General features: G+C 46.2%; 7 protein-coding genes across 7 annotated transcripts; 3 read left to right on the top strand and 4 right to left on the bottom strand.

Annotated features, from left to right (window-relative positions):
• Positions 1-1027: 1027 nt before the first annotated feature.
• LY89DRAFT_676109 (uncharacterized protein) lies at positions 1028-1390 on the top strand (the record flags this gene model as incomplete). Its single annotated transcript, XM_018213557.1, has 1 exon — positions 1028-1390. The coding sequence occupies one exon, from the start codon at positions 1028-1030 to the stop codon at positions 1388-1390; it is 363 nt and encodes a 120-aa protein (XP_018063658.1).
• A 474-nt stretch (positions 1391-1864) lies between these two features.
• Positions 1865-3562, top strand: LY89DRAFT_788195 (kinase-like protein). The gene is made up of 2 exons (XM_018223143.1): positions 1865-2674; positions 2727-3562. Exons 1-2 carry the CDS (start codon positions 2046-2048, stop codon positions 3157-3159), a joined length of 1062 nt encoding a protein of 353 aa, XP_018063657.1. The 5' UTR covers positions 1865-2045; the 3' UTR covers positions 3160-3562.
• LY89DRAFT_542146 (HIT-like protein) lies at positions 3528-4150 on the bottom strand (the record flags this gene model as incomplete). Its single annotated transcript, XM_018208190.1, has 2 exons — positions 3528-3739; positions 3841-4150. Coding segments are annotated over 2 exons (522 nt in total), but the record flags the coding sequence as incomplete, so codon positions are not given.
• A 249-nt stretch (positions 4151-4399) lies between these two features.
• LY89DRAFT_788193 (aromatic compound dioxygenase) lies at positions 4400-5547 on the bottom strand (the record flags this gene model as incomplete). Its single annotated transcript, XM_018223142.1, has 2 exons — positions 4400-5253; positions 5304-5547. 2 exons carry the CDS (start codon positions 5545-5547, stop codon positions 4400-4402), a joined length of 1098 nt encoding a protein of 365 aa, XP_018063655.1.
• Positions 5548-6527: 980 nt separating this feature from the next.
• On the bottom strand, positions 6528-7150 carry LY89DRAFT_690345 (uncharacterized protein). Its single transcript, XM_018216079.1, has one exon. The coding sequence runs from the start codon at positions 7090-7092 to the stop codon at positions 6613-6615; it is 480 nt and encodes a 159-aa protein (XP_018063654.1). The 5' UTR covers positions 7093-7150; the 3' UTR covers positions 6528-6612.
• An 840-nt stretch (positions 7151-7990) lies between these two features.
• Positions 7991-9338, bottom strand: LY89DRAFT_724329 (uncharacterized protein; the record flags this gene model as incomplete). The annotated part of the gene is made up of 3 exons (XM_018218887.1): positions 9264-9338; positions 8744-9149; positions 7991-8692 (listed from the first exon to the last, which is right to left on the bottom strand). Exons 1-3 carry the CDS (start codon positions 9320-9322, stop codon positions 7991-7993), a joined length of 1167 nt encoding a protein of 388 aa, XP_018063653.1. The 5' UTR covers positions 9323-9338.
• Positions 9339-11148: 1810 nt separating this feature from the next.
• Positions 11149-13707, top strand: LY89DRAFT_690344 (uncharacterized protein). Its single transcript, XM_018216078.1, has one exon. It carries the CDS (start codon positions 11166-11168, stop codon positions 13629-13631), a length of 2466 nt encoding a protein of 821 aa, XP_018063652.1. The 5' UTR covers positions 11149-11165; the 3' UTR covers positions 13632-13707.
• Positions 13708-14163: the final 456 nt, after the last annotated feature.

Here is a 14163-nt window from a genome sequence, read left to right as displayed (position 1 = left end):
TTGGCTAGTGTTTCCAAGGTTGTCATTGTGGATTAAGCGAGGAAAGAGGATAGGGGAACCGAGTTGCGGGCCGTACCGACACGCTCAGAAGTTCGCACAATCCCTGTTCTCAGGAAAGAAAATTGTGAGAATAGATATTCAAAAGAGTTGCGGAAGCTCTCTCTTGGCGAATAAAATTAAGTAGATGGCATATCAATCATTAGTGTATCCTTCACTTTCATCCGACCTTACAGTTTGTTTAGCGAGCGACTTTTGTCAAGTCAAAAAATCAAAACTCAGAGCCATCGACCGAAGTCAATGGCTAATAGAAACCAGCAGCCAGTGCTGATTTTGAAGAGGCTATAAAGTCCATCTGGAAATCTGTCAACTGAGCTAACAGTATATTAGATAACCTTTGGTTTTCCGGACTTAATATGGTAAAGATTTGCTTATTTAAATCTATATAGAGTGGTGCAGGTTCTGGTCTGAGTTGGGATTTTGGCGAGGGACGCTAGAAATACGTCATTAGGATATAATAAATACTTGAGTTCTTCCTTAGCCAAAATATTTTTCTTCGTCCTGATTAGGCATCTCAGAGTTTGAGGAGTTGAGGATTTTTAACGAGAGTTCAGCTTCAGTTGTTACCGATTTCTAAATACCTGAAATGATTTATCTCATTTTTAAGGGATTCTGGGACAATATTCTTTGTGGAGATGTTATGTTTGGGTGCTATTCTATGATAGCGCACAGTGGTGATGACTCGACTCCGCAAGTGTAGTCTTCGAGAGTCTCTAAACTCACCACGAGCCAACCTTTCCTATTCTAACAACAATCCCAAAGAAAGAGATGAACTAAGCTACATGTAGAGCAGTATCTTATCATATCACAGCTATCTGATTTCCAATTTCATAAATCATATTCACCCAAAATCACAGTTTTCATCTTGAAGTAAACTCTCACAGCATTTCGCAGAAAACCATCTCTGCCTGTTAAGGTAAATTCGTACATAACAGTATAATCTGTATCCGACTGACAACCCTCAGTAAACATGGAGGACACAAAGTCCTATCACGATATCATCGAAGCCAACAAAGACTCCCTCAGAATATTCCACTGGATTTACTGGGTGTTTCTCAGTGGCAGCACCGGACTATGGGCAATCGTCATCACATGGTCAATCCTAACATACGAATCGAGACGGAAGCGAGCTCTACGACTCAAAGAGATTGAAGAATATGCATTGGATGAAGTGGGGCAGGACTCAGATTCCGCAGTGGAAGACTTGATTGAGGATCTCGTTCGAGACGACGATGTTGAGCAGGCGCCTCAAGATCCGTGTCGTATATCACTGTTGTCAAAGTCTAGGCGAGATCAAGCAGGAGGGAACAGGAATGGGTATGGTGCCATTTAGGTGTGGACAATGAACGGAAGCTAGAAGGACAGATGTTGGAAACACCAATCTCAAAACTCCAACAGTCGACGCGAAGCTTCATATTTGATACTTTCTCAATCTTTGTGGTTTTATTTTGGGTTTGTGTCAAGGTCAGGTTTCATCTCATGGCCTTTCTCAATTTATTTGGCGCGCGCTTCGCAATGGAATGTCGCCAATATTGGTCGGCGCTTACCACCATTTCGAAGTAATTCTGGCTCCGAAGACCTCCATGGGTCTGACTGAAACATCGGGATTTAGCGCCTTCGACTGTTGTCTTTGTGTTTTGATAGATATAAGGCAATAAATGGGATATCTTCATTCTCGTGGCGGTGAATCGGCCATGTTGGAAGGCCTTCAGACATCTCGCTGATGTTTCAATGAATCAACAGGCAAGCGGTACGCCGTCCAAAGTTGGATTTTTTTTACATCGAACCTCTACTCTTGACGAGAATATGGAAGTATAAAAGTGTTTTCTTCAAGATTTTTCTCTGTAGTTGATCTGGCATTCATTTTCTTACTACTTGCAATCAATTTCATTCTCGCATCGTCAAGCCTGATATTCTTATTCTTTGACCAATCAATCACTTCATTTACAAACGTTCAACTCCAGCCCAAACTTGGGAATCTAGCGATCATGAGCACTTCAACAGTGTCAAGAGAAGAGCTCATTAAGGAGCTTCTGAACTTTGACCAAGCTCATCTACCACGCTCAGCGAATCAAAATTGGCACCTTCCCTGGCAGTGGAAATGGGACCCTAGAGGTCCCAAGGGACAACTCCACAAAAACCCAAAAGATTTCCATGGGGTGGAGTATCCGGATCATACACCAGAGCGAAACACTGTTCTGGGCAGTGGTTGTTTTGGCGAAGTCCGTCGTGTACTGTGCAATGGTAGGGTCCTTGCTCGGAAGAAGGCAATTTTCAACATCAACAGACCTCGCAGAACGGTACCGAACAGCAGGGAGATCCAAGCTCTGAAGAAAGTCGACCACAGACATATATCACAGCTCGTCGGCCTCTATATCCTTAATGACGATCTCTATAGTTTGTCATATCCAGTAGCAGACATGTGCATCCGCGATTACATGAGACTGAATCGGACCGGTGATGCCACGTGGGTCAACACTCTGATAAATGGAATGGGATGCTTGAGCAATGCTCTGGCATACATGCATTCTGTCGGAGTTAAACATCGAGACATTCATAACGAGAATGTGCTTGTGCTAGGAGGGTGCTTAATCTTCTGCGACTTCGGAGGATCAAAGTCAGTATTCCAGAGTCCATCGACAAAGATCATTGCTAACGTATCTTATTAGTGTCTCCAATGTTCGACCGATTCCAATTCCTCCTGGGCCCTTTGACCACATAGGGCCAGAGCCGTTCCATTGGGACGATGCAAGAAAAATAGATGTCTATAGGTTGGGGGAGCTATTTGAACAGATGGTTAAAGCGATTGACGGTGGCCGTGATGTCGAACGATGGGGATTTGATAATCCGCAGCAGACAGAACTCGACAAACACAATCTGCGCACTTTTTCTGGAACTCCCAAGCAGATAGGTCGAAGAGACTTTCGAAGTCTCTCCAAAGCCATGACAGCTCGCGATGAGAGAGATCGGCCGGATGCCGCTTTGGTGGCACGGTATCTTCGATCGGGACACGTCAAGTGGGCAATTCAACAGAGGAGCTGGAGCGCGGACGCTGATGACGGTGATATCTATCCTAATACTTGTGGTGAGTGTTGTAAGTGATGAAGAGGTGACTTCGAATCCTTGGTATGCTGGACAGACAAGGGCTGGTGGCTGGAGATTTCAGGAGCTGAATGCTTGGTCTTTCTGAATCGTTTTGGCGTCATGGTGGAGTATGCTTGAAGTTGTTTTCTTGGGCTTCGAATTCGGAACATAATACATGTGGGATGCAAACGATAATTCATCATAGTTGTCCTGGATCCAGTATTCATGCAGGAATGTGATACGCATCAGACAAAGCCTTGCTCCATTAAACTTGAAGAAAAGTTGGCTTCAACAACGATACATCACAACTTCAGCCCTCCGTTTCCAAACGTAACATGGAGTCCGTCGATACCTTCGATTCCAACCTCGCCATTTCTTTTCAATTCCTCAACTTCTCCCTTCACCTTCTCCTTGATTAATTCCATCAACTTCCTACCCTCACCATCTTCCAGTTTAACCCTCGGCCCCTCACCAAGCGCAATGTTCTTTCTTTCCGCATCTCCAATCTCACTCGCATCTCGTGCTTTTCCATTCCCTGGCGCTGACCTGGGAATGACATGGAAATGCGAATGCGGAATCGTTTGTCCTGCTTCAGATCCTGTAATATTTTCAGTCTCATGTTTTCTCTTTTTGATCTCCTCCATGCTTTCCCACGAGTACCGTTAATTTTCCAGATGAGAAAAATCAGAAAATGCTTACCATTAGCCTGTATAACATTCCAGCTCGCACTTTCAGTCTCTTGTCCTAATGCACCAATGACTGCTCTCCCTAGGACCGGCAACCAGAATCCCAGCGCCGCAGCTTCAGCTCCTGTCATCGAGGAAGCTTTCTCGACATGGCGACGAGGACAAAGCAGAATGTGTCCTGGCGAGATAGGAGCAATGTCTAAGAAAGCGATAACTGTCGGTGTTGCAAGGACAGGATAAGCGGACCCTTTCGGAGAGCTGAAGAGTGCGGGGGAAGTTGAAGGTGGGATGGCGGTGCTGATAGCGCAGAATGGGCAGAACATTGTTTTGGGAATGAGGTTATATCATGAGATATTTGAGATATGATTTGGTACAGGATACTGACAAGTCTGAAGAATCAGGGGGTTCCGGAGTCATCGAATGTCAGCAAGGCACGTGAGATAAGTCCACGAAGGCGGCCGACATGGGAAAGGTTCTAGTGCTTAGGTCGAAAGCTTCATTGAGCTACCGACTAACAGCATTTTGTTGTTTGAAATTGTTCCTTGCATACAAACTCCGCTGGACCTCTCCATTCAAGATGCATTGGGATTGGAAGGAGGCAGACCCTTGCTGCTACCGCTGACAGCCACCCCACCAGTTGAGTAGTAATGCGCAGCCGCCGTCAAGTTGGACGAATGATTACTGCTCAAATCCAATGCCACCGTAATCCATGCTAACAATCCATCCTCCAGATTATCGCTGAGTTGCACGTATTCCACGAAAGGGTCATAATCAGTCGTTGCCTCTTCCAGCATCCATCCATCTACTTCCCAGGTCGTGAATGCAATCGTATTAGTGTTGTAAGGAGTAGTCGCCTCCACAGCCTCCACAAGTGCATCCTCAAAGTAAATCTGCCCAACATGCAGAGTCGTTCCACCGGTGTAAGTATCATTAGGCAAAAGAGTAGCGTTTGTCTGCACCACAAGATGAAAGTGCGTGATGCGGTCATCATAATGCCCTGGAAATAACGTATCGAAAGAAGCAACACCTTCCTCATCGGAAGCTTGTACACCTCGCAGGAAAGTCGAGTTCAGGCCACCTTCACCTTCGCTGGTATCGATACCTGAATAGACCCCAGTGCTATTGCAATGCCAGACATCGGCTAGGACCTCGGACACAGGTTCGCAAGTATTCGTGTCAACGAATTGCAGTTCGATGTGCATTGGAACACCTGCTTGTCCTTCGGTGATGTTCGATCGAATGTACTCTCCTGTTACATAATAAGGACCGATTGTCGTTTCGGGAACAAGGGCGCAGGTGTTGTTTGATCCGAATATAGTAGCTTCGGGTGTATCGAGGGTGTAGCCTAAGGCTGCTGATTCGTTGTGATTCACTGTCGTATAGTATTCAAGAGACGTGAGGTCTCTTTTTTGATGACTTAGACTCTCTGCAGGTATGTGTTTAGTAAATTGACAGCTCTTGGAATCTGAAGCATACCGGTAGTGAGTCCACGCTTTGCCCGAAGTTCTTTGACTTTGGCTGCCCGACGAGCAGCCGCCCGTTGTTTCAGTGCAAGAGCCTCTGCCGAATTTTGACATTGGGACAAAGATCTGGTAGCAGCAGCATGCTGCGTGTTGCGCATTGCCATCTCACGCTTGATTGCTTCGACGCTGTCACCAGGGTGGGCAGCAACAAGAGAGATAGTTGCCATTACGGCAACTAAAGATTTGAAGAAGACCATTGCGAGTAACAGAGAAACGGAACTCGAAGCAAAGAAACGAATGAAATAGAGATACAGAGAAGGACCTCAAAGATTGGTTGAGTCAATACTCTCCAGAACAGCCAGACGTACTTGTATTGACATGATTCCTGTGACACTCGTCACCATGTGGATTGATGTACTTCTGCCAAGAAGATGTTTGTGTATAAAAAGCAGAAAGAAACGTCCGTACAAGATTCGATGGAGATGCCAAGACGAGAACGCTCAATCACAATTTCAGATTTTCTGCTAGCGAGGATCAATCCTGGACTGCAAGGCATCAGATTAAAAGATCTCAAAGTATCCCACCAATAGTTATACACCGCTTTCCAATCGTGGTCTCGGTACGATAGGGGAGAGTGGAAGCGGAGGCTTACGTGGTGAATGCGTGGCTGCCCCGCTGCGCTGCGGCCCTCAGTCTCTCTTAGGAAGCTAATTCTCAACTTTGTGTTTGTTCCAGCGAATAATAATTCAGACGATTCGCCCAAGATATCGTCTTTGAAACTTCCTGGCAATTCGAGACCCAATAGACAAGCGAATCTTTGCGGAGAGCTTGAAGGGGATGGGGAGAAGGGAGGGGCCGATAGAGGGAGAAACTGTACTTAGGTGGCGCGGAAAAGACAGAACATTTCAATAGGATAGGTTATATCAGAGATGTGAGGCTGAAGATTAATGCTTTCGGAATCTCAGAATCGAGTAAATTTTCAACTCTGAGTAACGGAGGCAAAGAGGTCAATAGAACAAAGAAGGGTGCCTCAAAATCATAAGTGTCCAGAATACACGTGACCTTCTCTTAGAAATAGCGGATAAGTGAAGATGGCTCGTCATATACATTGATAGACTATTAGAATGGTAGCTGCTGTTTTGCCGCTATGGTTTTCGCTTTGTAAGTGATTTGAGATTAGTAGAAATATCGGGAAGGGATAAAGAGAGGAGAAAAGCGAGTTGAGCCGAAAGTGGATAGGGGTGTCTTTTTTTTATATATGTATTTGATAGTGATTTTTCTTCATTTCTGTAAACATCAATCCGAAAGCATACTTCTTCCTTTTACTTCTCACTTCCCTCCTTCTCCAACCTCTCCAAGTTTGCCCTCGCCCTCCTGATCAAACTTCTCCCCTGCTCCGCCGCCTTACTATCCAAAAACTCCACCACCCTCTCCATCTTCTCGCCACTCTCATCCATACTGCAAACAAACATATACTCGCCCCTATAAATCCACTGCTGCTCACTCAACCCTTCATCCCTAAACTCCTTCTTGATCACCAGTTCCCCTTCTGCCCAAATGATAACCCTATTCTGTTTCTCATCTTCCATGACTTCCTTTGGCCAAACCGGGAAACGCTCTATCACTGTTTTGAGGCGGTTGATATGAGCGCCAAATTCCGGGTTGGCGAGTGGTGCGGGTTGGGCGGCGGGTCGGAAGATGTTGAGGCAGTTTTGTGTGCGGAGAGAGAGGTGTGCGTCTGCGTCGAGTGTTTCGAAAGCCGCGAGGAAGGCGAGGGCGGTTTCGCGGCGTTTGGAAGACATTTCGAGTTTTACATGTTAATTTGAATGTTAAAAAAAGATTGAGATTTGCTTTGAATTTTGCAATGTGAATAATTCTAGAGAAGTGGTGGTTAAGTGCGATTTTATGTCGGAGATAAGCTACAAACACCGTTGTGGCCGATGAATATGGAATGCTTGCATTTGGGATATTGTAATCTCGAAATATGATCCTACCTCTGAATGGTCGTGAACTTTAGATTCCGCGGTTTCCTGAACTCTTGATCGTTTGTCGAGGTGTCTTCACTTAGCTTTCCATGCTGGATCATCCTTGAAATGCGTCCTGCTCCTCTCCAACTTCAGCTTCAATTCAACAAATCAAGACCTTTGCCGGAACTCCTCTTTACTTGTTTCTCTGATAATATCTTTGGTTGATTTTTGATTTCTGAAATGAGTATACCGACGAGTCTTTTCGTGTGAATTTAGGCCGAGAGAGAAATGAATTCCCTGGAAGCTTACAATAACTGTCTTTAGTCGAAGTAACATACGTGAGATTTAATTGTACTTTGCAAGTGAGCCTAGAGAGAACACAAATATACCCGATCTAAAGCTACTTGATATACATGCCCTGTAGAGAGTTTGAGTTGACGACCCAACAAGGAATATTCACACATGGTAAAGCCATGAGCACAGTTCCTCGATGATTGATTGACTTGATGCGAACGGTCACAAACACCACGGCCGGAGAAGAGTGACCAGAAGTTCTTTGACCTTCTACATACATCCATAGGAACACAGCCTCGAAAAGCAAGAGCAGACCTTTCCTCACTAATTAATCTATGTTTATGACAGATAACCTTGTCCTTTGGCAAGGCAGCGAGAGAGAATGCTAACATTGGGTTAAAGCACGGGGAAGAGCAGGTGCAGAGACTCGTGGAGCCATTCAATCCCACCGATCACTGCTGACTGGCACGCTTCCAATTACACATTCTGAACTGGACATGAAGTGGTCGAACAGCTCAGCACGGCTCAACCACTTTCCGAAACAGTATCGGCATCCATAGGGACTGAGGTTCTGCGTAATCTCCCCTGTAGATATAATACGGTGGTTGTTTAACATATGCTCCGTGAAACAATCCACAGACTCAGTTTGACCTTTGGGACACAAGTGACAGAAGTAAGCCTTCGCTGTACTCAATGATTGAGCTCCTTGACTGCTGGTTCCAACGTCCATAAGGTACTTGGCGGCAGGAAAATCTTCTTGCAAACATGGAACGGGGACTTGATCCAACCAAAGCGCAGTCGAAGGATATTGTGCGGCCTTGAACACATTTGCAACATGCTCGGCGTCGCTAATAAGATCGATAAGGAGGATTGACGAAGATAGACTGCATACGTCTTCTAGTTGTTTAGCCACCGCGTGTTCTTCCATGACGGGAGGTTGTACCAAAGTACTGACCTTGTCGTCAATATGAGCACTGCCAACTTCCGGCTCCAACTGCTGAAATTGCTGATAAACTGGCGGTGGTGCAGGCAGAGTAGGCCGATTGGACTCGTAGTATGCAAGTTGTTGTGGTCCAATTGCGAGCGGCATCGCCAGAATATTATCAACTAGAGCGTGTGATGCAAGCCCGGGTGCCGCAGACTAATCTCAACATCAGAGTGGATACTCTTAAAGATATGTGAAGAGACTCACCTGAAAGACCTGATGGAAGATTTGACTGCTGAGCGCATTGAAGATTGCTCTGACAAAGAATTTCTTTCTGGGCTTCAGCAAAGCAAGCCTGATGTATACTTCGACATCGACTGGTGCTTTCAAATGGCTCTCAAAGATCGAAACAATGTATGGCACAATGACTCGAATCATATCCTCGGATATCGGGTCTGCCTTGTTGAGAATCTTGTGTACCCTATCCAAAAGGACAGTAAACGTAGGAATTTGGCCATCCTCATGCTGGAGAGTCTTTGATCTGATTAAGTCCAAGGCTGCAGAGCGCCTTAAAGTTACAGAGTGCCTTTTGGCTTCCTTCGCAGCCTTTGCTTTGGATTGTCGAGTCTCGCCATCGTTCTCTCGCTTGATCTGCTTGGCCAGCCGGTCGGAACTGAGATGAATTGGTCAGAATACTCAAAGTAATGCAATTGTGACGTTGGTGTAGATAGATTTGGATAGTAAAGGGGATACGATTCAGTCTGGCAGATTGAAGGGTGGTACTCACTCATAACCTTCTTCGCTTCGCAGCCGCTTGTTGAAGATGTTGATGAACACCTCCATCATATTGGTCTACAGCTTTCTGATTGCCGTTGGAGATTGGTTGAAATGGCTTCAATGAAGGTCAAGGAAGAAGAGAGGGGGAGATTTCGAAACAAAAAGGTAGCAAGACTCAAATGGAGAAACTGCGCTTGCTGGTGTGGAAGGGACGCAGCACTCGCTTCTACGAAGGGCAAGAACTCAGAAGCCATTGACAAACATGGAAACTCTGATCTCTCATCCTACAGTACAATTTAAAGATTCAATGCCGCGAAATTCGAGACTGAATTATTTTGCAAGAGCATGAAAGCGCACAGCTACATCATAGGATGAATACTGAAGTGAAATCTTTCAGCACGCGACTTTGACGGCGGTACCAAATAAAGAAAATGAACACCTACTGTTCCCAAGAGGAGATCCTCACGATTCTTCAGCTCTAGGACGAGATATAAAACGAGAGCTGTCATAGAACCTCATCTTTTCCACTGCAAAGTATTTACAATAAGTCGTCAGATGTCCCATAGTATCTTTCTTCGCAATGCACGCCAGAACTTTTTCCACTTCATATTTAGCCCCAATAACCACTCGGACCCATCGATTCAGCATCATTGTACTTCATTGGCCACCAATCCGTGCTTACCCAAAGCCTGCACTAAGAAGCGGCCGAAGCCCGATCCCGTCCAGTCCTCCTTCGCCCAAAATACGAGCTCTGCATAAGGACCCGCAATCCACCAGATCCTTACCAGAAGTGTGTATTCGGTCTGACGAGAGTACAATATCAAGAATGGATGACAGTTTTCACTGTGGGGAAGTTTGGGGTTTGGATGACGGGACTAGTTCTCACAATCGATGGAACTGGGGAGTATGCAAGGTAAGCAGAAGAGATTGAACGATGCATACATCAATCCGTGACTTCCATGTCCACTCCTCCTAATCCATTTTTCTTCCCCCTTCTTCTCAACCATTTCGAACAAGCCAAAAGAATAATGGGCTCTTCAAGTAGGAGTGAAAAATTCGGCGAGAGAAGTCTCCCAAACATCTTAGACGAGAAGGCTCGCTCGGGAGATTCAAGACCCGTTGCCATATTCCCCAAATCTGTCGACGTCGCTGCCGGCTTCCGAGCAGTCAATTATACACAGCTTGCAAGTGCCGTGAATCGTGTCTCTTGGTGGCTCGAAGAAACCATCCCGAAGGACGGTGGGACTTTCGCGTACTTTGGCCCCAATGATCTGAGGTATCTCATTTTCCTGATAGCGACAATGAAAGCTGGTCGGAAGGTATGGTTGAATTCCGCTCTGGATGATGTGGATTGACGATATCCTATAGATCCTGATCGCCTCGCTGAGAAACACTGTTCAAGCTCAATTGGAACTTTTCGAGAAGGCAAATTGCAAGGTCATCGTCTCATGCCAATCTTTAGACCATAGTCTTCAGCCAGTCTTCACTGCCTCGCAACTTCGTCAAGTGCCATCACCAACACTAGATGATGTTTTGGCGGATCCATCTGTACCTCACTATGAATACAGAAAGCCTGCTGAAAGTGCTGATAGCAGCAAAGTCGTTACGTTGCATACGTCCGGGTCTTCAGGTAAGTAACCTGCGAGCGAGACAGTGTAGAACGTTCTGTTGATACTTTCAGGCAACCCAAAACCAATAATCTGGAACCATGAGGTTATGCGATCGTTTGACATCGTGAATGTCCTTCCAACAGGGCAAGGAGAGTCGCTTGCAAGAGTCATGGTTGATCACCAGAATGCGCTCTGTCTCCTTCCTTGCTTCCACGTAAGTCACTAATCCCGAGTATGATGGACATCCTGTGTGTATGTGACAATGCTAACAACGAACATAGGCAGGCGGATTATGGTACAACATGTACGCCATCCTGTTGGATATGACTCTCGTTCTCGGACATCCTGACGTTGCAATGACTGCAGAGTATGTTGCTCAATTGCTGAAGCCAGGATTGGTGACAATGATCCTCTCACCACCGTCGATACTCATTGAGCTTGCAGAAGATCCGTCTGCTCAGCAAGATCTTGCGAAACTCAAGCATGTTGCGTATGCTGGCGGGCCTTTACGCCCAACAACTGGAGATAAGCTTGCAAAAATGGTGCCACATCTGTCAAGTTACATCGGCGCAACTGAATGTGGCTGGTTCCACACTCTTTCAGGGGATAACAAAGTATGGGACTCTTTGAAGTTTTATTCTGATATAGGATATAGATTCGAAGAGATATCAGATGGCATCTTTGAGCTGGTCATCGTGAAAGATGATCGAACCAACAAATATCAGCCAATATTCCAGGTATTTCCAGACATCAGCGAATACCGAACCAAAGACCTATACTCAGCGAATAGCGAGGCTCCTGGCTGGTGGAAATACCGCGGTCGAGCTGATGACCTGATCGTCCTTTCCAACGGCGAGAAAATAAATCCCATCCCGTTAGAGAATGTAATCGGTTCACACCCGTCCATCAAAGCAGCTCTGGTCATCGGAGAGTATCGATTCATTCCATCCTTGCTGGTTGAGATCGATGCGGAAAACTACCCAGAGACTGAAAGCGAACGCCACCAGCTTCTCGACAACATCTGGCCAGTTGTCCAGGAAGCGAATAAGATCGCCCCGGGCTTCTCCAAGATTCCGAAGTCTTTGATCTTGTTTGCGAAGCCAGAAAAGCCTTTCTTGAGAGCGGGAAAGGGGACAGTTCAACGCCAACTCACGGTTCGAGAATATGCCGAGGAGCTGGAGAGATTGTACGAGTCACAGGAGGCAAGTCTGCTCTCAGAAGGTTTGACCCTGACGAAATCGACAACGCTCGCGAGCATCGCGACGTTTGTCAGGCAGATATATCTCCATGCGTTAGAGGCAGATGATCTGAGCGACACGGAGAACGTTTTCCAGCGAGGTCTAGACTCGCTGTTGGTGACGATCATTGTGCAAAGACTTCGAGCTGCTTTGACAGTGTGCGAGATACCACTTAAAATCGAAGACATAAATCCTCGCTTCGTCTATTCGGCGTGGTCCGTGAAAAGGATGACTGAAGCAATTATGGGTCTTGCGAACATTCAGAACGAGGATGTCAAGGCGAACGGATCCGCCGAAAATCTTCGTGGCACCCACATCAGATTCATGATTGATAAATATACCAAGGACATGCCATCAGCATCACCACTCAAGCATTCGAACGGAGTTTCAACATCTTCAGCACCTTGGAGCCTCATCTTGACGGGCACAACAGGGTCTTTGGGATCGTACTTGCTCGCGCAATTGCAAACCTTGCCGCCTTCCCGGTTAAGCAAAATTTATTGCTTGAATCGATCTGCAGATGCTCGAGAGAGGCAAGAGCAAAGCAATCGAGTTCGTGGGCTGAACACAGATTTTGACGAACGAGTCGACTTTCTCCAAGCCGACTTCTCAGAGCCGGACCTCGGTTTGGGAGAGCAGAAATACGCTGAATTATTGAGAAATGGCACAGTCATAATCCATAGTGCTTGGAAAGTCGACTTCAACTTAACACTGGAGTCCTTTGAGCCCCAGATCCAGGGTGTCCGCAACCTGCTTGATTTCAGCACAAAGTCAACAAAGAGAACACCAGTAATATTCATCTCGAGCATATCTACAGCTCTCAACTGGCTTGATATAAATCCTTCTGAAACGGTTCCTGAGGAAATCATCCAAGATTTCGCAGCCCCCGAGAAAATCGGCTATGGAGAATCCAAATTCGTCAGTGAGCACGTTCTGGACAACTATTCCAACACCACAGGCTTGACGACGGCGGTTCTCCGAACGGGTCAGATTGCTGGTCCGTTGACAGAGAAGGGTTTCTGGAATAAGCAAGAATGGTTTCCAAGTCTAGTTGCCAGCTCCAAATATTTGGGAGCTCTACCAGCGACGTTAGGAAGCATGGAAGTGCTTGATTGGATACCTGTAGATCTGCTCTCGTCAATCATGATTGAGTTGACGGAGCAAATTCTCGAGCAGGACGATCGAGGCACAAGTCAGACTTCGGTCTACAATCTGGTCAACCCAAAAGCCATAACGTGGTCAGAAGTAAGGACAGATGTGCAAAATTTTGTTGGGGTAGAGAAAACAGTGACCTTGAAGGAATGGGTTAGTATGCTGGAGCAGAGTAGCCGCGAAAAGAAAGGTGCTGTCGTCGAAACGAACCCTGCCGTGAAGGTTCTTGACTTCTTTCAACTGATGAGCGAGAAGGATACCGAACGCGTTTCCAGATACGAATTTGGGAGGCTTGTTCAGGATAGTCCTACAGCTTCTGAGATGACTGCTGTATCGGCTGCATGGCTGAAACTGTGGGTTCGGCAATGGAAGTTGTAGATCGTTGTTTTGAATGAGGGGCAGAGAGATGCAGTAGGAAACGGCCGAGTCTTCATCATGCTGTTCCGCTAAGTATGTGAGACATTAGATGGCAGAGTAAATGTAGTCGAGAGACCGTCAAACCTGTGCCCCGATATTGCATGACCTTTCGTGCGTTTCGCATGTTGAACACCTCCTTCCAGGTTCCGAGATCTTGCTGTAGTAAAATCCGTTCTTGACAAGCGACATAATATTTCACATTTCCTTGCGTGTTTATATCGCACGCCTTTCTCGGCGCTCAGATTACTTCCATCTTCTCCGTTTGTGCCTCGTAAAGATCTGCCAGCTCCATAGTCGGTCTTATTGAACATCTTCCAAGATTGCCATTTCGATCTTCGTGCAATCAGCTCAGGTTGTCGAGGAGCTTGCAGCAAGTATCATTCAAGGAGAGATTTTGAGGTGGAAATTAGTTCAAAGCTCTCATTGTGGAGAGGAAGGCAGAGTTCCGAAAGGCCTGTAAGTATATCAGTTCCTGACGTCGTTTCGAGAACGC

The sequence above is a fragment of the Mollisia scopiformis genome (genome assembly GCF_001500285.1).
Source record: "Mollisia scopiformis unplaced genomic scaffold LY89scaffold_29, whole genome shotgun sequence".
NCBI classification, from domain to species: domain Eukaryota; kingdom Fungi; phylum Ascomycota; class Leotiomycetes; order Helotiales; family Mollisiaceae; genus Mollisia; species Mollisia scopiformis.
The sequence above is the reverse complement of the archived record's forward strand: the minus strand, read 5'-3'. Positions and strand labels throughout refer to the sequence as shown.

Bases quoted from the DNA above. Each gene is read 5' to 3' on its own strand.
- LY89DRAFT_788195 (XM_018223143.1), top strand. From the start codon at position 2,046: ATGAGCACTTCAACAGTGTCAAGAGAAGAGCTCATTAAGGAGCTTCTG. The intron at 2,675-2,726 runs GTCAGTATTCCA...GTATCTTATTAG, and splicing joins TGCGACTTCGGAGGATCAAA to TGTCTCCAATGTTCGACCGA.
- LY89DRAFT_690345 (XM_018216079.1), bottom strand. From the start codon at position 7,092: ATGTCTTCCAAACGCCGCGAAACCGCCCTCGCCTTCCTCGCGGCTTTC.
- LY89DRAFT_690344 (XM_018216078.1), top strand. From the start codon at position 11,166: ATGTACGCCATCCTGTTGGATATGACTCTCGTTCTCGGACATCCTGAC.